The sequence below is a fragment of the Bos grunniens genome, chromosome 1, assembly GCF_055505025.1.
Source record: "Bos grunniens cultivar Pamir isolate PY7600 chromosome 1, Bosgru_T2T1.0, whole genome shotgun sequence".
NCBI lineage: Eukaryota > Metazoa > Chordata > Mammalia > Artiodactyla > Bovidae > Bos > Bos grunniens.
The window spans coordinates 70105628-70130483 of NC_141165.1; the positions used below are offsets into that span (position 1 = coordinate 70105628).

The 24856-nt window shown below is 39.2% G+C and overlaps 1 protein-coding gene across 21 annotated transcripts in view; it reads right to left on the reverse strand.

The window, feature by feature from the left end:
- Positions 1–24856, reverse strand: part of PEX5L (peroxisomal biogenesis factor 5 like) — a 334399-nt gene that overhangs the window by 139994 nt on the left and 169549 nt on the right. For 12 of the 21 annotated variants that reach the window (XM_086395550.1, XM_086395544.1, XM_086395524.1 and 9 more), the window contains 3 exons: positions 23799–23925; positions 22739–22835; positions 9130–9225 (listed from right to left, as the gene is read on the reverse strand). In XM_086395550.1, coding sequence (XP_086251676.1) covers positions 9130–9225; positions 22739–22835; positions 23799–23925 — 320 coding nt within the window. Of the gene's footprint in view, positions 1–9129; positions 9226–9316; positions 9476–22738; positions 22836–23798; positions 23926–24856 lie in introns of those variants that run through there. The other 9 variants (XM_086395557.1, XM_086395535.1, XM_086395484.1 and 6 more) reach the window with 2 other exon arrangements.

Sequence of the window (24856 nt, forward strand, 5' to 3'; positions counted from 1 at the left end):
GTACAGCTACATGTAGAAGAATGAAATTAGAACACTTCCTAACACCATATACAAAGACAAACTCAAAATGGACTAAAGACCTAAATGTAAGACCAGAAACTATAAAACTCTTAGAGGAAAACATAGGCAGAACACTCGATGACATAAATCAAAGATCCTAGAATAATGGAAATAAAAACAAAAGTAAACAAGTGGGACCTGATTAAACTTAAAATCTTTCGCACAGCAAAGGAAACTATAAGCAAGGTGAAAAGACAATGCTCAGAATGGGAGAAAATAATAGCAAATGAAACGATTAATTTCCAAAATATACAAACAGCTCATACAACTCAATACCAGAAAAACAAACAACTCAATCAAAAAGTGGGGAAAAGACCTAAACAGATGTGTCTCCAAAGAAGACATACAGATAGCTAACACACACATGTAAAGATGCTCAATATCACTCATTATTAGAGAAATGAAAATCAAAACTACAAGATATCACCTCACACCGGTCAGAATGGCCATCATCAAAAAGTCTACAAACAATAAATGCTGGAGGGACTGTGGATAAAAGGGAACCCTCTTGCACTGTTGGTGGGAATGTAAACTGATACAGCCACTATGGAAGACAGTATGGAGATTCCTTAAAATAACTAGGAATAAAAACACCGTATGACCCAGCAATCCACTCCTAGGCATATACCCTGAAGAAAGCAAAATTGAAAAAGACACATGTATCCCACTGTTCACTGCAGCACTATTTACAACAGCTGGAACATGGAAGCAACCTAGATGTCCATCGACAGATGAATGGATAAAGAAATTGTGGTACATATACACAATGGAATATTACTCAGCCACAAAAAGAATGCATTTGAGTCAGTTCTAATGAGGTGGATGAACCAAGAGCCTATTATACAGAGTGAAGTAAGTCAGAAAGAGAAAGATAAATATTGTATACTAATGCATATGTACCGAATCTAGAAAGATTGTACTGGAGAATTTATTTGCAGGGCAGCAGTGGAGAAAAAGACAGAACAGATTTATGGACATGGGGAGAGGGGAGGAGAGGGTAAGATGTATGAAGAGAGTAACATGGAAACTTACATTACCATATGTAAAATAGATTGCCAATGAAATTTTCTGTATGCCTCAGGGAACTCAAACAGGGGCTCCGTATTAACCTAGAGGGGTGGGATGGGGAGGGAGATGGGAGGGAGGTTCAAGAGGGAGGGGACACATGCATACCTATGGCTGATTCATGCTGAGATTTGACAGAAAAGAACAAAATTCTGTAAAGAAATAATCCTTCAATTAAAAAATAAATTAAAAAAACAAAACAAAACATGTCCTGATGAATTTGTTGCTACATCTGGTTTACTTTGAAGGCTGAGGCACCTAGAGAGACTAACTAGGTAAACACAGCTCCAGAGGCTGGCTGGCTTGTTTCCTCTCTGCTGACAGTGGTAAGAGACATTTCTGACGTGTGGTTGCAGGTGTGCTGACTGCCCACGTGACCTCCTCTCTCTGCAGAGGCTGCATAGTACTCTCTAGGGATCTCCTTCCTGGGAGGCAGCTTCAGGCCTCACTGAGCCCCTGGGCTCCTTCCCCGCTTCTCACTTCTGCACCTCCTGTACATCTTTCTTAGGGACTTGTAGCTAACAGCATGTTTAGGCTGCTGGCTAGGAAGAAAATCCAAGAGGAAGCATGGAGGAAACTCCTTGAGGGAACAGGCATTTTTTAAAATAGCCCAAATTAGGAATATTTGGTTCTTTGACCTAAAATTACAATACTTTGAGCCGAGATGAATTTGCAGTGACTTTTCAATAAAATGTAGGATATGGAGGCAAAAAACTCCACATAAGGCCTCACTGAATTTAACCATTCAACCTGAGCTTGAGCAATGTCAGTCTTCACACACAAACAGGTTCCCCATTTAAGATATGCATAAATGTGTACGTGGTGATAATTGTCTTTAGTAGAAGAAGTGGAATTTTAGGGCACTTTGGGTCAACATGAGTTGAATTGCATGCTGTTAGGTATTACATAGTCTATGTATAGCCTAGATAATATCATGCAGAATATAAAACAGGTCCAATGTTACACCATGGCAAAAGTGGTTGCTGTTACCTGTATTGTAATGGCATTGTAACATCATGACTGTGTCACTGACTGACACTGAGACCAAGACAGCCACAGAAGACACTTCAGGGCAGTCCCTGGGAGAGATCTGTACCCCAGAAACAGAATTGATTGTTTACATCAGCTATGAAAATGCAAATACTCAATTACATTAGAAAGTGATAGGGCACTTTTGAAGTGTTTCTCACGTTATGTGATTAACATTTAGCCATCCATCCATTCATTCAACAAGTATTTATTAAATACTGAAAAACATAAAAATATATTGCTTTATTTTACGTAACTTGTGGTATAAAAATTTGAGAATAACCTAGAAATAGTGCCCAGAATTCTAGATTGTGTGACACAATTCATTAAAAAAACCTTTACTGGGGATCCCTTATATGCCAGAATCAGGTGAAGGACTGGGCAAATAAGTGAACAAGATATGCATGTCCCAATATACAAAGAAAATGTTTGCATGTTTGCTGTATATATTTGTATATTATGCATGTCCTAATTTACAAACAAAATATTTATATGCTTATTGCATATTTTTGTTGTATTACATGTTGCTCTTCTGCTCTTTTCCCGACATCTTGATGGTAATTTATCTCCCATATTTTAATAACTTTACTGCTTCACATGTTCATTCCACATGACAGTTGTCTACACCTTCCTTTTCCTTTATTTTAGAATTTTTGAAGGAGTCAGAGAACATCTGTCTTACTGGAAGTCACAGAAATTTTGAGTCATAGATTGAATAAAATGTAACAGCTTCCTGTTTAACCTCTATTACTTTTAAAACATACTGAATTCTAAGGGATTTATGGAGTAAGTTTAAAGTACACAGACTCAACACTCATTTATTTCTCACTTAACACTTTAAGCTAGCTTCCTGCTTTTTTGCATCAAGAGGTGTACAATAACCCCAGGTAAAAACTCAGAAAACAATTTCATTTCTGGTGTGCCAAGCTGTGCCTGAAGGATGCTTAATACCACAATCTTAAATCCCAGTGCTTGTTGTGGTAAGGGAGAGTGTTGGTATTAGGGCTTTTTTGAGCTCTAACTGCATTATTTTCTCTAGCATAATGGATTTCCCGTAGGTGCTGAGATTTTACTTGGCTTTTTCTCTGTACATATTCTTTGTACTTTCTTCATCTCAAATTTGTCTTTTAAAAATATTCTATAATGATCAGCAGAGTATATAATGATCTTCCATGCAGTAAATATTTCTGAAGGATCGACAGAGAGGAGTTACTAGAAACCATGCCACTTAGGAAAAGAAAATGGACTAGGTGCTTCTCATTTTATGTTATTGTCACAGTACACGTCCTGTGTCACTTAGGTGTTTTGGGGAAAAGGAATAAATGTGCATTTTATAGTTCAGGCTGTAACATTTCAAAGTATACTTTGAAATTGCTTCTTTTGAGCTGATAAATTAGATTATGATCAGTGTTTTATTACTTCCTCTCTGACTGTTCTTTACTTTGGTAAAATTTATTTTGATTGGGATAACAAAAGAAAAGATATTCATGGGCTAATGTTAGATGAATCAACAATGGTTCCAACAAAAATATTTGCCTTCCACATCTGTATATCTCCCAGTTATAAGTGCATTGTGTCAAAAGCAGTAGACATGAAAATGATGGTTCCATTTAATTAAAATAAAACTGAGATTTGAAGTGGAGAATAATAAAAATAAATAAATAAATACTAAAGTCCATCTAATTAAGGCTATGGCTTTTCCAGTGGTCATGTATGGATGTGAGAGTTGGACTGTGAAGAAAGCTGAGCACCAAAGAATTGATGCTCTTGAACTGTGGTGTTGGAGAAGACTCTGGAAAGTCCCTTGGACTGCAAGGAAGTCCAACCAGTCCATCCTAAAGGAAATCAGTCCTAGGTGTTCATTGGAAGGACTGATGCTGAAGCTGAAACTCCAGTACTTTGGCCACCTCATGCGAAGAGTTGACTCATTGGAAAAGACTCTGATGCTGGGAGGGATTGGGGGCAGGAGGAGAAGGGGACGACAGAGGATGAGATGGCTGGATGGCATCACTGACTCGATGGACATGAGTTTGGGTAAACTTCAGGAGTTGGTGATGGACAGGGAGGCCTGGCGTGCTGCGGTTCATGGGGTCACAAAGAGTCAGACATGACTGAGCGACTCAACTGAACTGAGGTACCCCAGAGGAGGAAATGGCAACCCACTCCAGTATTCCTGCCTGAAAAATTCCATGGGCAGAGCAACCTGGGAGGCTACAGTCCAAGGGGATGCAAAGAGTCAGATATGACTGGGCAACTGAGCATGGATGCAGGTACCACTGTTTTAGCTCTTGAGGTGCAGTGTTACATAAGAGACAAGATCCCTTTTCTCATTGAGGTTACATTTTAAAGTGGACAGAGAACAGACAGACAGATAAATTAAAATAAATAAGGGAAGATAAAGTGATAAATGTAAGAGTGAAAAACAAAATTTGAGCTGTTGTGCAGCAACTGGTGGTCAGCTTCAGCTTTTCTGAGGCGTTGACACTTGAGTTAGAATCTGAATGACAAAAAGGAATCTGCCACACCAGGATATGGGGGAAGAATGTTCCCTGCAGAGGAAAGAGTGGAGACCGCAGGCAATGCGGCTGCTGTGCAAGATGAGCACAGTGGTACCCCTGGAGCTCGTGAAGGGCTGAGATGCAGAAGAAGCTGGAAAGGGGATCAGGTGCCAGGCCTGAGGCAGGATGACGACAAAAAAAAAAAAAAAATGAGGGTTTAAAAACGGAATAGAATGTGAAACAGAAGGAATATTGGAACCAGATAATATAGAAATGGAGACTGCAAACACTGACTTGAGCCATGATTTTTTTTGCCCCAGGCACGGTTTTCATCTGGGTCTCGCTGTTGTTTAGAACAATCTCTAATAAAGCTGATCTGCGGTGCCATTCTTTATCAGTCCTGAAATGAAGAATGTGGCACTTTTTGTTCTCTTTAAGAATCTGAGATTCTACTATAGTGCCCATTGGAATTTACCACTTTTTCCCTGATTACCAACATAGTACACATTTATGACAGAACATTTGGAAAATACAGATAAGCTAATGGAAGAAATTAAATCACTCCCAAGTGATTTAGCCACCCAAGGATAACTACTGTTAACAATTGGACACAGACTCTCTTGATTATACAGTGCAGTGATTCAGAATACAGGCTCTGGAGTCTGGGAGGAAATCATGACTTTATAACTTGCTAAATGAGAGTTCTTCATTTTCAGTCTATCTTAATTGCTTATAAAATGCCATGCAAATGTCTGCAATATCTTTAAGCCTCAGTTTTCTCATCTGCAGGATGAGAACAGTAACATTACCTTCCTCATAGGCCTGCTGGGAGGATTAAACGAGAATCCATGCAAAGCTCATGAGGCAGTGGCTGGCACAGAGTATGTATTCCAAACACTCAGTCGTATCCGACTCTTTGTGACCCCATGAACTATACAGTCCATGGAATTCTCCAGGCCAGAATACTGGATTGGGTAACCGTTCCCTTCTCCAGGGGATCTTCCCAACCCAGGGACCGAACGCAGGTCTCCTGCATTGCAGGCAGATTCTTTACCAGCTGAGCCACCAGGGAAGTCATTCCAAACATATGAAGAATTAAGCTATTATAATTTTATGAACCTGGGATCATACTGTAAAGTTGTCAGTATATAAATGAGTATTCCAATTATCACTAGACATTTTACATGATCTTAATTATTTTTCTATGTTGTAGTTTTTAATGGTTATATAGCATTTTACTGTAGAGATAGTAATTTAGTTAATTCTGCTGTGGTACACTTGGGCTATTCCCAATTTTCACCACGTAAAATTCTACAGATAAAATATTGCCAACTTTCATGACTATTTCCCTAAGACAAATTCTAAGAAGTGGCTGAGTCAAGTGGCATGTATATTTCCAAGACTCTGTGACACATTTTATTATGTCTTCTGCTAAGGATTTTGATTAAACCCTCGATAAGAATAATGTCGGGAAGTAAGTCGTTCACATACGTGTGCAGTTTTGTAGGTCTGATTTATCATCAGCTTGGTGAAATACAACCCCCACCCCCATGCCTCATGTCTTTTTCCCCACACCTGTTCACACCTTCTGGTCAGCACCATCCTCTCTCATTCCTTAAGGAAGCTTCTCGGTTCCAGGTTTCCAGCTGAGCAAATATGCTTACAGTTTTCTGATTTGCTAGGAATTCTGCACTTAGTCACTTCACCTGAAGCTATAAATGGATAGCACTTTTAGTACATTAGAAATCCAAGCCCCTCATCTTACAATGAAGAAACTAAAGTGGAAGGGAGCAAATGCCTTATTTAAGTCGGTGATCTGTTCCATGCCACTGCTGGATGGTAACTAGAGCTAGCTCATTCCCTTATCTCTAGTACCTAGTTCAGCAGCCAACATGTATAGACAGCCATTAATGTTTGAGGATAACTACTTGAAGTAATTTACAGCCTTTTAGGATTTTGCAGCTGGAAAGGACTGTAGAGGTGTGGAAAAATGAGACTCACATGGATTAATGAGGTATATTATTGTTGTTCAGTTGCTCAGTTGTACCCAACTCTTTGCAACCCTCTGGACTGCAGCCCTCCAGGCTCCTCTGTCTATGGGATTTTTAAGGCAAGAACACTGGAGTGGGTTGCCATTTTCTTCTCCAAATGAGATATGATGTTTAGTTATTAGTGGCAAGTTGGAATAACAACGCTGGTCTCTCAATTCCCAGGACATACAAGGAAAAACCAGGAGAAAATCAGGCTTCCTTGGTTGAGATGGGCATCATGCAGAGAAGGGATTCACCTAAGTTTGCCTTGGTCCAGAGAGCGCAAAGCCAGGGGTAAGAAAACAGGTAGTTGCTGGTAGATCAATTTCAGCCTAATTCAGGGAAGACTTTTTAATAGGATTGTCCAGAACTGAAATAGGTTTTCTTGAAAAGAAGTGAGTTGTTCCTAACTGGAAATGTTCAAATAGAAACAGGGTATGTTTGAATAAATAATTTGCCAAGTATGTTTAAAAAGAAAACCTGTTTTGTGTGACTGGTTGGAATAGATGACTTCTAAGATCTCCACCAAAACTAAGATTAAGTGATTTTATGAATAGACAGATGGACAATTTTTTTTTCTTGTTGACATGTTACTTTGCACTTATGTCTTCTTAGTGTGAACGCATTGTCTCCTCCTTACAAATAGGAATAGATAAATTCTAAAGTCTTTTCTTCCCCAAGATTCTATGGTTCCAAATAATCTTTTTAGTGCTAATTCAGTGTATTACACACAGTAGGAGTTCAAAAGAAACAAATTCTCTTTTAGTCAGAAAATTCTGCATTTAAGATAAATTGAGCTACAGCCTCCATGCAGTTGAACAATTTGAACTCAGCTGGTCTCAATCAAATCTATCAGTTGATCACATTCAAGAGCACTAAATATGCATTAACTTTTTTTTTTTTAATAAAAAGGTTAAATCTAAAAGAAGAAATTTGGGTGGACTGTATTGTGATGAGATTAAAGTGTTCTCTTACTAGGTTTCTGATTGATGATATGAAATTTGACTGGAATTATTTCCTAGAATATAGAGAACTTTTTAATATTAAATTGCTAGTATGATTTAATTGCACTTCAAGTATGAAATCACTGAAAGACTGCCCATTGTATAATACTTTCATCCAAATTCTAGTGGTAAGACTGACACATAAATGAACCATATTACAGGAATACTTTCAATTTGCAAGATTTCCCATCAGTAATAGAAATGGAGGTCCTGACAAGTTCATACTTGGATTGGGTGAAAAGATCCACTCTCAAATAGTCATCAAGCAAAGCTTTCGTGAGAATCATAGATGGGGCCTGTGATGCACTCTTTGCAAATCTAACCAGGAAGGAAATGGATAAAAAACAGCCAAGGATGTCTTTTTTGGCTTCCCTTTTCCTTTCCTTTCTTCCCCCACCCCCTCTCTTATTAGAAGGTTAAACAAGGAAAAGTAATGTTCAAAGTAAGTGGTTTTTTTTTTTATGGTTTTTCCTTTTTTTTTCTTTTTTTTTCTTATTTTCCTTTATTTTTTTAAATTAATTTTATTTTATTTTTAAACTTTACATAATTGTATTAGTTTTGCCAAATATCAAAATGAATCCACCACAGGTATACATGTGTTCCCCATCCTGAACCCTCCTCCCTCCTCCCTCCCCATACCATCCCTCTGGGTCGTCCCAGTGCACCAGCCCCAAGCATCCAGTATCGTGCATTGAACCTGGACTGGCATCTTGTTTCATACATGATATTTTACATGTTTCAATGCCATTCTCCCAAATCTTCCCTTAATTTATTAACATTGTCATTGTTTTAAACACTCAACAGTAAAAAAAAAAAAAAAATTATGGCTCAAGTCAAGATGGGCTATCATTGATTAGAATTTCTCAGCACTGCCTTTTTCCCCCACCCAGTGAGGAAAATGTATATTTCAGGGATAACAAGACCTTCTATGTTTCAGACATTGTCCTATATGTCAGAGAAAAAACAATCAGGCATGAAGCTTGACCTCATAGAAGCATAGCAAATGCATAGCATAGGTTCATCACGGGAGCCTGATGAGACTTGGAGTTCTTCCTGACCCAAAACTCCAGACAGTCATTGCTTATCTACCACAGAATTATAAGAGTTGACAACTATTAGTCACCCCATGTAGGAAGTCAAAAGTTCTCTGGTAACCAGGTCTCATTCTAACAATTATAGTCATGGTTTGTTTATGTCTATAAAGACCCATTTCAACCTAGAGAGCTGGAAGGGAGCTCAAAAGGGAGGGAAGAGATGTATACTTAAGATTCTTAAGACGTATACGTTGCTGACTCACGTTTTTGTACGTCAGAAACCAACACAGCACTGTAAAGCAATTATCCTCCAATTTTTTAAAAAAGACCCACTTCATATGTATCTTGTTTGATTTTCTGAATTCCATTCTCAGAAACATGAAACAGAAAAAATAAACCGAAAAGCTACCTCCACAGCTGCTTTTGCTCTTTCAAATTCTTCTTCTAAGGAATGGTTTCTGGAAAGCAAGGCGCTCCCCCAGCGCTGCTCTTTGGTCAGTCGAGCCTGAAATAAACCGAACATAATTTTGGAATCACGTAATATAAAATACAAACATTTTTCCTTTTCTCATCGTACCCTAGACTTTAAGAAGTACCTGTGACTGACGTCACTTTTGGAGTACTTTGCAAACAGAACGCTTCTTAAACGGGGACGGTGCCAAAGCGCGCGCCCCGCTCACACGCAAGCATCCTCTAACAGAGAGTCTCAGCCAAGGTCATATTAAAACATCAACACCCAGGCCCTACCTCCCAAAGATCTTACATCTCATTGGTCTAGGTTCAAGGCGTTGATAGGTCAGGAAGTCTCCCCATGCAGTTAGGCTGGAGAATCTCCGTTATAGAATACACCTGGAAGCTGATGTTTGCACTTTCAGCTTGTTAGGACGATCAGCCTCAGGTGAAGCTGCGAAGGCTACAGCCACGGAAGGTAGCTGCTAGGCCTTTCTCCTTACACTTGAGCTGGGCTTCATGCTGAATTCTCTTTCCTTTGCCTTCCCTCTCTTGGCACACATCTGTCTCATGCCACATTTCCTCAGGTCACTGCTCTCTGCTAAATAGTCACTTGGATAAAATCATGTCTGGTAATGCCAACTGCTTTGTCACAATTAACAGGAAATGTGATACACAACTTAGCTAAATGCAAATATTTCCACAAGATCCCCCACAGAGTTTGCTAGAATTTAAAAAATATCTATTTTAAATTTCACAAACAATGATTACATTCTTTTTGAAAAAAATTAATCATGGTAAGTCAGAGGCATAATTCTAGACCTTTCCCCCTTGAATTTGCATGTATATTTATGCACCCATGGATAGAATATCACAGTGTTTCAAAAAGCTTTTGGAAACGTAAATGGTGCTATTCTGTGGCTTGTTTTTTTCCTATTCAGCAATGTACCTTGGAGAGTCTCCACACGTTGCACTCCTAGATCTATCTCATTTTTTCCCCAGGGATTTCCTAATAAGCATTCACTGTATGTTGATTAGAACTCTCTCCATGAGCATTGAATGTTTCTGATTTTTCTCCATGTGATTGCTTGTTTTCTTATCTATCTTCTTCTCTGATCCTCTTGCTCTGCTGTGGGGTCCACAGCGGGAGGACTTTGGTAACTCTTGTACTGCCCCACCGTAAGCCCAGGGTCTGACAAGTGATACATGCCCCAAGGATGCCTGTGTATGGATTGCGGGAGGAGGCCCAGCACTGCTAAGGCAGCTAGGCCTTGGGGAGCAGGGGGAGAGAGGCTTGGAGTCAAGTCCTCCACCCCCTTTCACTGCAGGGCAGGGGTGGCTCCTTGGCCATGTGGGAGATTACTGGCCTGCAAGGATGCTCAATCCCTGCTTCTAGGGGAATTACTTGAAAAGACCTGGGCCCCACCCCAGACCAATGAAGTGATCTTTGAAGGTGGGGCCCAGGAATTAAATGGTTGAAAAGCTCTGTGGTGATTTTTAAAAGTAGCCACATTCAAAAACCAAAACTATGGCAAAACTTTGCTGTCCACCCAGCACTTACCATCTCTTCTGTTCAGTTGCTTTTCATTCTTTCTCCACCATTAATGGTCCTCAAGAGGAACCCCCCTCTTTGATGATTACACAGTATTCAATCTGTGGGTTGGGAAGATCCCTTGGAAGAAGACATGGCAACCCACTCCAGTATTCTTGCCTGGGAAATCTCATGGACAGAAGAGCCTGGCGGGCTACAGACCATGGGGTCATAAAGAATCGGACACAACTTAGAGACTGAACAACACCAGTACCAGGGCTTACTACATGCCCGATGCTGCTTCAAGTCCTTTACCTACTGGAACTCATGTTGTCTTTTCAACAACCCGAGGTAAGTACTAGCATTGACTGCATGTCCCTGAAGCACAGACAGCTGACTTGACTTGTCCCTGGTCTCACAGCTAGCTAAGTGGTAGGACCATTGCTTCTGGGCCATGCTCAAAACCACTGCCTCTCACAGGAGGCTGTGCTCAACTGGCCATTTTAGGAAGATGCAAAATATAGAAAAGCTGTCCCTTGGAGACGGGGACATTTATACAAGGTTGAGAGAGCTAGCCAAGAAGCTGTCTAGAATACCGTGGGCTGAAAATAATAATAATAAAGTAATTACTAGGAATGTTTCTGAGCATAAACGAGTCTTAGACTGCCTTCTGCTTTAATGGATGTGAAAGGTTAATTTATTGGAACACTAATTTATGTTTTCTCCTCCTTGATGTATTTATTCCCTGCTGTATCCCTGGCCCCTCCTTCTAAGAGTAGGTGCTCCACAAATAATCAGTAAATATTTGTTGAAAATATACTGTCAGGGAATACATGAGTGACCAAATTAAAGGTATTTCTCTTCCCTACTCCCAGAAGGTAGCTGTGTGTTCTCAGTCAAGGTCTCATGGCCAATCTGGAGGCTAAGGAGAGTTATAGGAGATTGAAAGGGACTTGATTTTTGTGCTGTACCTGGACTGGCAGATGTCTGTGCTAGTAAACCCTGGCTTGGGGGTGGGGTGAGGATGGCTGCAGGATGTCCTAGTGGGGTTCCTGGTAAAGAGTGATGCCTGTGAATAGCTCAGGGTTGAAGCCTCTGGAGCAGTGCCTGTGGTCAGAAAAGGGAGGGTGATGAAGGCAGGTCAGGGCAGTGATGCTACTGCCTTGGCATCAGTGCCTTGCTCACTGGTGGGAACCAGTGGCCTCTGAAACAAGCATCCTCCCTTATTCTCTGGGCCCTGTGGAAGCTACTGTATTTTTCTAATCCAGAAAATCAAGTCAGGGAGGGGAAGCCTGACACAGGTTCCAGAGATTAGGATATGAACATATCTTTTAGGGGGGGCCACCGTTCAGCCCACTGCCACCCTCATCTGACACTCTTGGGTGATAATATATTTGCTTAACAAATATAAAGGTGCAGATGATTACCTTTTAGAACTGATAACCTATTAGGATCTTACAGCCTGGTAGAGAAGTTAATGCCAAAGGAGATATGACTTTATTGTCTTATAGACAGTTAATCAACCTTGTATCTAACTTGGTAAACTTTTTATTTTGATATTTCTTTCCCAACTGGCTACATAAATCTCTGTTCCTTATTCCTTTGGTTTTAGAACCAACTCTTTTATTTTCCTGCAGGTTCGTTCATGAAACAAATATTCATTGAGATAAAGTTAAAGAAAATGGACACAACATGGTAAGAAATAAACTCTGTGCATTTATATAATAATGAAAGATATTAGGAGAAGAAAGAGGAAGCACCAACATTTTTGTCCCCGAGACACCTCCTTTAATTAGAGGCACTTTTCACCAGTGAAATATGATCTGTCTTTCCTGTGAAGCCTGACCGAACAGGACTCCATTACTGTCACTGGCTTCCGTTCATCAATGTTTCATGACCCAAGTGGATTATGAATCACAGGATGCAAAAGGCACCATACATCAGGAAGAAGAAAATCTCTCAGGATTCTAGACTTACAGTTTATGTTCTCTTAACTGCCTAAAACAGTAAATGTAAATGCAATCTCACCGTGCAAATGAAATTTTGTTTTGATAGTACAGTTACTATTTAGGTAAATGCTATTTCCCACATTGTTAGGAAAGCCTTATGTTATTACTAATTTGAATGTTTGCTACCTCACATTTTAAAGCCATCTATTTTTCCTAAGGAAGCATAAAATAAATGCTATAAAATATAAGGAGATACTGAATGTAAACAGAGGCAGTTTGCAAGCTGAGGGTAGTATACATCTAAAGGTTCTGAAACTTTTTAGCAATGCAGCAGTGTGCCCAGACATGCTGATTTAGGACTGAGAATGGAAAACAGACTAAACACACAGTCAAGAACAGCCTTCTTTTTGAACAATATATATATATATTTTACATCTAATTTCATTACGGGCAAAACTGTAATATGGAAAAACATAAATAATGCTAGTAAACTGCAGATATTTGTTAATATTTAACTAGAGGAATGATAAACAAGACAGTCACATCTGTAAGTTTGACTTGCAGCTATTTTGGTAGCACAATGGCTATAATAGCAGTTCTTAAGCTTTAGTGTGCATTAGAATCACCCACAGGTCACCTTCCGTTTGCAGGGCTCCACCTCTTGGGTTTCTGAGTCAGTAGGTGTGGGGTGGGGCTATAGAATTGTCATTTCTAACAAGTTCCCAAGTGATACTGACACTGCTGGTTTAGGGACCACACTGTGAGAACTTCTGATCTAGGAACTGACATTATGTGTATGTGGGTGGAACTCTGGAGTTCACAAATATATTCTGACGTATTTCTTTCCTTCTTTGCATGGTTTTGAAAAAGGCTCTACAATTAACAGTTACCTCCTGGAAGTGCTTTGGCTTTAAAAACAGCATTTTAATTCATTTAAGCTAATTGGATTTTAGGGTATTACAGTCTCCAAAGAAGGAAAGCATTTAATTCCCCCAGCTGTCGATTGCACTGAATGATCAGCACTAGGTGAAGGGAGAGAAGAAAGAATTAAATAACTCTGAAAATAATATTATCCTTTATTCTCTTTATTCAAAATTATGACTGTGATCAAAACAGTCATATGATCAAAACAGTCAAATATGATTTGCAAATGACTGTATTTGTGGCTGTGGTTGTCCTAGCATAATTTTCTTGGCTAACATCTAAAGCCATCATTCATAGCTCCTCATACAATTGATAGATATCTTCCACCAAAACACATTTTAAAAAGGCTCAGTATCTTTCTGAAGCAATTGGAGGAGAAAAGGGATTTGCTTAACTGTAGAGAAGAAAAATATAACTAGCAGAGATTATATAACAGTCATTGAAAACAGTTTCTCTAAAGTCAGTTTCAGTTCAGTTCAGTTCAGTCGCTCAGTCGTGTCCGACTCTTTGCGACCCCATGAATCGCAGCACGCCAGGCCTCCCTGTCCATCACCAACTCCCGGAGTTCACTCAGACTCACGTCCATCGAGTTGGTGATGCCATCCAGCCATCTCATCCTCTGTCGTCCCCTTCTCCTCCTGCCCCCAGTCCCTCCCAGCATCAGAGGCTTTTCCAATGAGTCAACCCTTTGCATGAGGTGACCAAAGTACTGGAGTTTCAGCTTTAGCATCATTCCTTCCAACGAACACTCGGGACTGATCTCCTTTCGGATGGACTGGTTGGATCTCCTTGTAGTCCAAGGGACTCTTCAGAGTCTTTTCCAACACCACAGTTCAAAAGCATCAATTCTTCAGCGCTCAGCTTTCTTCACAGTTCAACTCTCACATCCATACATGACTACTGGAAAAACCATAGCCTTGACTAGGCAGACCTTTGTTGGCAAAGTAATGTCTCTGCTTTTTGCCTGGGGAGAAATCCTGGTTTACCATTTACTATTAATGGTGACCTTGGACAAATTACTTAACCTTTATAATCTTCAGTTTTTTGGGAGGGTGGGGCATGCCACTTGGTTTGTGAGATCTTGTTGTTGTTCAGTTGCTAAGTCCTGTCTGACTCCTTGCGACCCCATGGACTGCAGCATACCAGGCTTCCCTGTCCTTCACCATCTCCCAGAGTTTGAGCAAACTCATGTCCATTGAATCAATAATGTCATCTTACTGTCTCATCCTCTGTTGCCCCCTCCTCCTCCTGCCTTCAATCTTTCCCAGCATCAGGGTCTTTTCCAATGAATTGGCTTTTATGCATCAGGTGGCCAAAATATTGGAGCTTCAGCTTCAGCATCAGTCAGTTCAGTCACTCAGTTGTGTCCAACTCTTTGTGACCCCATGGACTGCAGCATGCCAGGCTTCCCTGTCCAATCAACTCCCTGAGCTTGCTCAAACTCATGTCCATCGAGTCAGTGATGCCATCCAACCATCTCATCCTCTGTCATCTTCTCCTCCCGCCTTCAATCTTTCCCAGCATCAAGGTCTTTTCCAAAGAGTCACTTCTTTGATTCAGGTGGCCAAAGTATTGGAGCTTCAGCTTCAGCATCAGTCCTCCCAATGAATATTTAGGACTGATTTCCTTTAGGACTGACTGGTTTGATCTCCTTGCAGTCCAAGGGACTCTCAAGAGTCTTCTCCAACACCACAGTTCAAAAGCATCAATTCACACAAAATTCAACACAAAGCTTTCTTTATGGTCCAAACTCAAATCTATACATGACTACTGGAAAAGTCATAGCCTTGATTATATGGATCTTTGTTGGTAAAGTTATGTCTCTGCTTTTTAATATGCTGTCTAGGCTCATCATAGACACTTGATGAGGAGCAAGACACTTCCAAGGAGCAAGTGTCTTTTGATTTCATGGTGGCAGTCACCATTTGCAGTGATTTTGAAATCCAAGAAAATAGTCTGTCACTGTTTCCATTGTTTCCCCATCTATATGCCATGAAGTAATGGGACTGGATGCCATGTTCTTCGATTTTTGAATGTTGAGTTTTAAGCCAGCTTTTTCACTCTTATCTTTCACCTTCATCAAGAGACTCTTTAGTTCCTCTTTGCTTTCTGCCATAAGGATGGTGTCATCTGCATATCTGAGGTTATTGATATTTCTCCTGGCAATCTTGATTCCAGATTGTGCTTCATCCAACCTGGCATTTCTCATGATGTACTCTTCATACAGGTTAAATAAGCAGGGTGAAAATATATAGCCTTGACATACTCCTTTCCCAATTTGGAACCAGTCCGTTGTTCTATGTCTGGTTCTAACTGTTGCTTCTTGGCCTTCATATAGACTTCTCAGGAGGCAGGTAAGGTGGTTTGGTATTCCTATCTCTTTAAGAATTTTCCAAAGTTTATTGTGATCCACAAGTCAAAGGCTTTGGTCAATGAAGCAGATGTTTTTCTGGAATTCTCTTGCTTTTTCTATGATCCAGCAGGTGTTGGCAATTTGATCTCTGGTTCCTCTGCCCTTTCTAAATCCAGCTTGAACTTCTGGAAGTTCTTGGTTCATGTACTGTTGAAGCCTAACTTGAAGCATTTTGAGCATTACCTTGCCTGGAGAATCCCAGGGATGGGGGAGCCTGGTGGGCTGCCATCTATGCGGTCGCACAGAGTCAGACACGACTGAAGTGACTTAGCATAGCATAGCATTGCTAGCATGTGAGATGAGTGCAACTGTGTGGTAGTTTGAACATTCTTTGGCATTGCCTTTAATTGGAATGAAAACTGACCTTTTCCAGTCCTGTGGCCACTGCTGAGTTTTCCAAAGTTGCTGGCATATTGAGTGGAATACTTTCACAGCATCATCTTTTAGGCTTTGAAATAGCTCAGCTGGAATTCCATCACCTCCACTAGGTTTGTTTGTAGTGATGCTTCCTAAGGCCCACTTGACTTTGCACTCCATGATATCTGGCTCTAGGTGAGTGATCACATCATCACAGTTATCTGGGTCATTAAGGTCTTTTTTGTATAGTTCTTCTGTATATTCTTGCTACATCTTCTTAATATCTTCTGCTTTTGTTAGGTCCATACGGTTTCTGTCCTTTAGTGTGCCCATCTTTGTGTGAAATGTTCCCTTGGTATCTCTAATTTTCTTGAAGAGATCTCTTGTCTTTCCCATTCTATTGTTTTCCTCTATTTCTTTGCATTGTTCACTTAGAAAGGCTTTCTTATCATTCTTGCTATTCTTTGGGACTGTGCATTCAGATGGATATCTTTCCTTTTCTCCTTTGCATTTTGCTTCTCTTCTTTTCTCAGTTATTTGTAAGGCTTCCTCAGACAACCATTTTGCCTTCTTGCATTTGTTTTTTGGGGATGGTTTTGCTCACTGCCTCATGTACAATGTCATGAACCTCCGTCCATAGTCTTCAGGCACTCTATCAGATCTAATCTCTTGAATCTATTTGTCACTTCCACTGTATAATCGTAAGGGATTTGACTTAGGTCATACCTGAATGGCTTAGTGGTTTTCCCTACTTACTTCAATATAAGTCTGAATTTGGCAATAAAGAGTTCATGATCTGAGCCACAGTCAGCTCCAGGTCTTGTTTTTGCTGACCGTATAGAGCTTTTCCATCTTTGGCTGCAAAGAATATAATCAATCTGATTTCAGTATTGACCATCTGGTGAGGTCCATGTATAGAGTCTTCTCTTGTGTTGTTGGAAGAGGGTGTTTGCTATGACCTGTGCATTCTCTTGGAGAAGGCAATGGCACCCCACTCAAGTACTCTTGCCTGGAAAATCCCATGGACAGAGGAGCCTGATAGGCTGCAGTGCATGGGGTCGCTAGGAGTCGGACACAACTGAGTGACTTCACTTTCACTTTTCACTTTCATGCATTGGAGAAGGAAATGGCAACCCACTCCAGTGTTCTTGCCTGGAGAATCCCAGGGGTAGGGGAGCCGGTGGGCTGCCGTCTATGGCATCGCACAGAGTCGGACACGACTGAAGCAACTTAGCAGCTTAGCAGCAGTGCATTCTCTTGGCAAAACTTGGTTAGCCTTTGCTCTGCTTCATTCTGTACTCCAAGGCCAAATGTGCCTGTTACTCCAGGTATCTCTTGACTTCCTACTTTTGTGTTCCAGTCCCCTGTGATGAGAAGGACATCTTTTTTTGGTGTTAGTTCTAGAAGGTCTTGTAGGTCATCATAGAACCGTTCAGCTTCTTCAGCATTAGTGGTTGGGGCACAGACTTGGATTACTGTGATATTGAATGGTTTGCCTTGGAAACAAACTGAGATAATCAGCATCAGTCCTTCCAGTGAATATTCAGGGTTCATTTCCTTTAGGATTGACTGATTTGATCTCATTGCTGTTCAAGGGACTCTCAAGAGTCTTCTCCAGCACCACAGTTTGAAAGCATCAATTCTTTGGCGCTCAGCCTTCTTTATGGTCCAACTTTTACGTCTGTACATGACTATTGGAAAAACCATAGCTTTGAATATACAGACCTTTGCTGGCGAAGTGTTATCATTTTTCTGCTTAGGGCTTATCAGGTGTGACTTTGGAAATTCGATTAAAAAAAAAAAACCTGTGTTTAGAACTCTTTTGTTTAATCTGGACTCATGATAGAACAGATCATCTAAACACTTTCTTCATTAAGATGGCTATGATATTTTTTCTAAATCAGCCAGCAGACATTTATCATTGAAAGTACAGAAAAAAGGTGTACCTTTTGTGTCAAGAGCAGATTCCCAGAGCTTTGTGCAAAGGTGGGTAGCCCATGGTTCCCGTCTGCCTCCAACCATGCAATTCTATGTTATGGACTATCAAGGCAAATCAGGACTGATTTTTAAAGAAGATGAACAGTCTATTAGCAAACACAACTAAAAATTATTTTTTGAAACTAGCTTCAAATGCTAAAGGAATAAAAATTTATCCTTTCATTTTTCCCATCTTTAACCATTAGCCTCTGTTTTCAAATTTTTAAAAATGAAAAACATTTTGTTTCTCCTTTTTGTTAGCATTCCACTATATAAAAAGTATTTGTTGAGTATAAAAATTTATCCTTTCATTTTTCCCATCTTTAACCATTAGCCTCTGTTTTCAAATTTTTAAAAATGAAAAACATTTTGTTTCTCCTTTTTGTTAGCATTCCACTATATAAAAAGTATTTGTTGAGTACCTAGTATGTGTGGATTATCTACTATGAAAATGATCTTCAGCTTTCTTTCTTTTTGCCCTCCTGCTGACCTTGTCTTTCTGCCTTCTTGGTTTTGTTACTTCTTTCCATCTTCCCTTGCTTTCTTCCTCACTGGCAGCTCACTGTGTGTTGCCAGGAGGGTAAGAGGGATGATGATGTGGCTCCTGTGCTGTCTTCCAAAAAGCAAAACTATATTTATATTTATAGTGTATTATCTAATTGTTTCTACTAGATAGAAAGTTCTTCATACTTCTTCAAATCTGTCTCATGTTTCAAACTTTCCCACTGCCTCACTTATGGCTTTATGGATGGCAGACATTGTCTTCTTCATTAAATTACAAAGGAATGGCATGCAAGCCATTAGCATTTCTAAGAGCAAGAGGTTGAGAATGAATTTGGGAGGGGAGGCACAAAAATGTGCATGGCCTCAGATCAGATGACAATCCTAATTCATCTTCAGAGTTTCTGGAAGAAAGTGATATTTTTTAAAACCACTTAACCCTATAAACCAAGTAATAATCAGGGCTTGCATTGAGAAGGGAAATCGATGGTCTGTGAGTTTGCTCAGGTAGAGAAGTCTGATGTGGCTGATAAGAGGTGACGTGTGATGAAGAACAAGGGCTTTAGAAGCTGATGGGTTTGATTTGAGTGCTGGCTCCTCTCCATCTTAGCTGTGTCACCTTGGGAAAACTACTTCTGTTCTCTGAGATGCATTGCTCATTAATGGAGAAAATGTTAATTCTCAAGATTATTGTAAACATTTAAAATAGTATATTAGGACTATCTTATATTACTATTAGTATGCCTATCTTATATTACTATTAGTATGCCTTTCCTTTTTCACTACTCCTTCAAAAATTTAGAAAACATATCTGCACTTTTAAAGTTTAAATTGTTCTGGTTTGGGACACTGCCAACTTGATGGAATTATGACAATGTGGAAGGAAGCATTTGCTCTGCCCAAATCAGCAGAATCAGAGTGATTCTGTTCACTCTGATTCAAATACCGAGTCAGGATTATGACTCAATATTTGAGAGCCTGGCTGCCTCACCTTCTCGTGTAGTCCAGCTTAGGTTAAGAAGAGCCTATCTTGGAGCTGTCCTTCCAGTGTCCATACTTGAAAAAGAAATCTGTAAAGCATCACTCTTTGGTGGAAGTTGGTTCTTTTTTTTTTTGCCTTACCACTATCTCAACTCCTTAATGGAAAAAGCTAATTTTATATCATTAAAAAGCTAATTTTATATCATTGAAGAATTTCTTCAATTCTTCAAAAATTAAAAATTTTTTCAGATATCGTAATTTCTTTAAATGGTTAGCTGCAGGGAATACAAATTACACAGTTTGCACAATATCAAGAAACTTTATTCTTCAATATACAGAGATTATAGAATTTATTGTAATCTCCTGTCACTCTGATTAGTGTATTCAAAGCATTATTTGAAAGAGACTAGTCTATGCTTTTCTTTCTCCATATTTTGAAAAGAAAATGGAATAACATAAGAATTCTTCTCATTGTTAGCTTTCATTCTCTTTTGATTTTGAAATATGATTTTTAAGCAAGGCTTTTAAATAGCTCCTCACCTGTTGAACTAAGATTATTTATGTTGGCTTGAGAGAAAATACATTTCCTTGATTTTCCTGTGAACCATCTGAGTGTTAGTGCAGCATTAACAAAATTTTGATGAGCTGAAATTTTTTACTTGAATAGTTTGCAAGTCAGTTTTAAGTCAAATTTTCATACTGCTTCATCATCTTATTTAAGTAAAGAGATCATATATTTAAGAGCAGTATGCTTCTAAGAGTAAAAACACCTTTCTGTTTTTTTATTACAGGTAGATAAGTCAGTCTATTTTCTTGCTGTTCCATTTGAGTGACTTAATATTTTAAATTATTAAATCCCAAATTCATGAAATTTTCCTAATTTAACCATAGGCTGGAATTACAACTAGGAGGTTATAAATTTGCTTAGTTAAGGCAAATCTTGTTAAGTAAACATGCAGCATTACAAAAAATAATTTAAAGGACAAACGCTTTACAAACAATTGGTAACCTTCTAAAAGGATTCACTCTGATTTATCCAGACAGAACTATCTCAGGGCAATTAACATTATGTTTTGGAGAACAATGTTGGGACTCATACGAAATTTCCAAAGCATATTGTGTTTGCTTAAAGGCACACCAGTGGGTAAGTGGACAATGTGGTGGGATGAAATCAGACAACCAGCAGGGGAGTAGCAGTCACTGGAATAATAAGACGAGTGCATTGTGGGTCTCCATGGCAACCGAGGACCCCAGCTGATCCTCCAGCCCTCCAGCTACCCGTGGAATAGCCCACCTATGCCAGGTCTCCCCCTGCTGCAGAAATAAGTGTTCTCTTGCCACATTAAACTGTTCCAAGGATTCCAGTTTATGAAACAGCACCAATTACTTTACCTGAATCTAAATCTCTAATGCACTTATCAAGAAATGTTTCTCTAATAAATGTTATCAATTTGCTTTTTTGAAAGTTACATTTAAATGAACAAAGATAAGAACATGGTACCTTTACAATTCATTAAGCTTCCCAGGGTTATTGGTTCTGAAAGTTAGCTGACTTGTTTTCCTGCCAAGTTCCGGGAGCAGTAATGCCCACCTCTCTCTTGTAGGGTTGCTGTTAATGACTTACAACTGTTTCCGGATGCCTTGCATTTTCTATCTGTGTCCTCCTTCTCTTGGCTACTAACTGGCTGTGAGTGCACTGACAATTTTCTTAGTCTCAGTGTGCCTTAGTTTCCCCCTTTATAAAATGGGGGTAATAAATAAACTTACATCATCGAGTCATTTGTTAGGATCAAAAGAGCTAATTAATATATATTAGAAGGCCTTCTCATAGCCTCAATAATATTTGCTATTATCATGGTTATCCCTTTACTCACTTCAGACGAAGTATCTCCTCTCTTAGTTTCAGTATCTTATCTAATAAACTCAGGAGAATTTCTTTTGCTCATTTCATCCTACTTATTTCCACGGAGATTATAGATGTGTGAATGTGGATACATTTCTTAAGAGATCTTTGTGGTTTTAGATCAAGGCTGTATACCCTTGTAAAGTGTTTGAGCAAACGAAAAGATTGAGATTGACTTGGGTTTTCTTGGCACAGCCTTAACCATAGGAGGTAACTAGTCATAGCCAAGTCAGTTACACTGAAGTCGAGGGTCAAATAGTGGACAGACAGGTCTGGTTTACTTATACGAGGGATTAGTTGGGAGCCCCAGTGAAAGGATTTTGACTCTACTAAGACTCTTTAGAGACAAAGTAAGGCTAAAAATAATTCACAGGATTATTTGAGTATTAGGTGTAATATCGGGTTGGCTAAAACATTCGTTTCAGTTTTCCTGTAGGATGTTATGGAAAAACCAGAACAAACTTTTTGGCCAATCCAATATGTGAAAAGCACATAGTGGAGTCCCTAATACTTAGTAGGTACTCACAAATGGTAGCTCTTTGTATTATCATGATTGTTCATACTACACTTAGTAATTTCTTAGCATCACATTTATTTTAATGTGATGGTCAGAATCCTGATGTGTAAATATTTTGTCCCACAGGGCATAGATGTGAATGAATGTTCAAAATGTACTTTCCTCTTCTTTGTGTCTGTTATATAAACAATGCTAATACTGGAGTAGAACAGATTTTGTATTGAAAAATAAGGAACAGTAAATGGTAGAACAAGGAAAAAGTGCTAAGTAGTAAGTTCACTGACACATTTTCCAGCCAAATCTATCTATCTTTCTACCTACCTACCTACCCACCTACCTATTTATCAATCATCTGTTATTTTAAGCATTGAGATAGCTACTGAGTAAGAAAGCAAATGAAATACAAAATACAGAAAAAAAAACTTCAAATTTTTTGGTTAAAATTTAAATAAAATATTTATGACATAAATGATCTATTAGAAAAGATAGGTGCATTGAGGAATTGGATTTGTTACCTGTGTTGGAGGCACTAATTCCAGCTCCGAAGCTGACTCAGAGTTCAAGGCGCTTTTCCCACCGCTCAGTTCTGGCTGAGATCTGTGTTCTGAAGACCTATACGGGGCGCATGAAGGAAGTTAATGTACATCAAGAAGCAAATTCAGCTAGAAAGTCAGCCGAAAAACCTGGCTAATTTGGATCACCAAGAACCTTGGTAACAAAGCTCTCATCAGACTTTTACTTGGATGTTTCCATTATAATGACCACTTTTGGAAAATCAGTGGCTGCAATGTGCTAGGTGTTATTGTCTGTGATTGATTTAGACTTCAGTGATGTGCAAAAGGCAAATAAATGCAATACCATTTTTGTTGCAGAAAGTTCTGCCTTATCAAAAAAGTATTGGCTTTTTGGGGGGAGGGAGCTTCTCACAAAGTGTATTAGTAAGATTGGATCTTTATATAGAATTTGAAATGTCATATAAGTGGAGATGTGTGAAGGGCAACAGACTGAAATATGTTGCCCTTCAGGAAGTTTTAAAGACATGGTAAGATTTAGGCAGCCAGTTTTTGTCATGGGCATCCATAGATTATTATTAGTTCATTTTCTGACAGTGATGATTCATAAAGTCAGAACAGGCTACCTGTTTAACTAGAAACACTTAATTTAACTATAACTCATTTAATGGGATCTTCCTGACTCAGGGATACAACCTGGGTCTCCTGCATTGGCAGGCAGATTCTTTACCATCTGAACCACCAGGGAAGCCCCCATTTAATATACACATATACGAAATATACCTGTGTACCTATTTTGAAAGATCAGTTACACATTCAGAAAATTATTAACAAATATTGAAAAATATTGAGTATTGAATTATGAAACTGCCAAAATCCTTATTGGCTGAATTTTTGACAACTCAGATGAAATAATTTAATTTTAGAAGTCACAATAATTAACATTGATAAACAGGGGCTTATAAATGGCACCAAGAATCTGGACTGACTTAGCTCATTGGCTATTTCAATACAGGTGTACATGACACATAAATGGTTATTTTCTGATATTAAAATATCTCACCATAAAAGTTCTTTTGATCCAGTTCTGGATGAGCTTGATTTTCTCTCTGCCATGGGATGCCCCTTGCTATTTCGATCTCCATGAAACTTAACATCATCCCATTTTTCCAGTTGTGTTTGAATGTCTGCTAAGGAGACAGGAAGGTGGTGAGGGGAACAGGGGGAGAAAACGAGGTGGAGAGAGAACAGAGATTGGTTAAGACTGAGAAGTCTTATACAAGTGAACTTTACCCTTCAACCCAGCCCTCCCCTAAAACTTAAGGGCCTGGCAAACAGGAACTCCCATTATCCAAGCCCTGGTGACTCTGAGACTTATTTCTCACTACTCTACCATTCTTGAGTACTGTGACAATATTTGTATTTGCTTGAAAAAGCATCTTGGTCTATTTGTGCTTCTGCGCATCAGGAAAGCCCTGCCCTTTCCTCCTTACTCTCTCTGATCCATATTTTTCATCTGACAAATTCTTCCTCATCCTTCAAGACTGCTATCACAGTGCTTCCTATAACATATGTTCTATAAACCCCTGGCTGGGTGAGGGGCTTTATGAAGGTGCTAGTATGCAGTAACTAACCCAGGCTTTTCTTTATTGCAGCACATAGTACATACATACTTTATCGTAATCATTTAATCATTTTTCTATCTCTCCACTAGACTGTAAATTTACTAAGGAGCAGAAAGCTTATATTATTTATCTTTGTATTCCCAGCACATAGTATAGAACACAACAGGTATCCAGAAAAATGTTTATTGAACAAATGGATAAATTAATTCATAAGCATCTAATAGGTATATAACACAGTGCTAAGTGATTTTATATATCTCCTTTAACCTTCATGACTTTATGGATAAGTTACTAATATGCTCATTTTATGGATATTTACTCACCATGTTTCCCTTGACTTTCTGAAATTCTTGCCACCTTTCTTTCTCTTAAGAAAAAGAGCTTAACTGACTGGTTCCATGAGTCAAGGTTAAGACCTCCTTTCTCAGGAAAATGTGCAGTGGAGAGAAGTATGGACTTTGAAGTTAATTAGAGCTTGGCTCAAATTCCAGCTCTT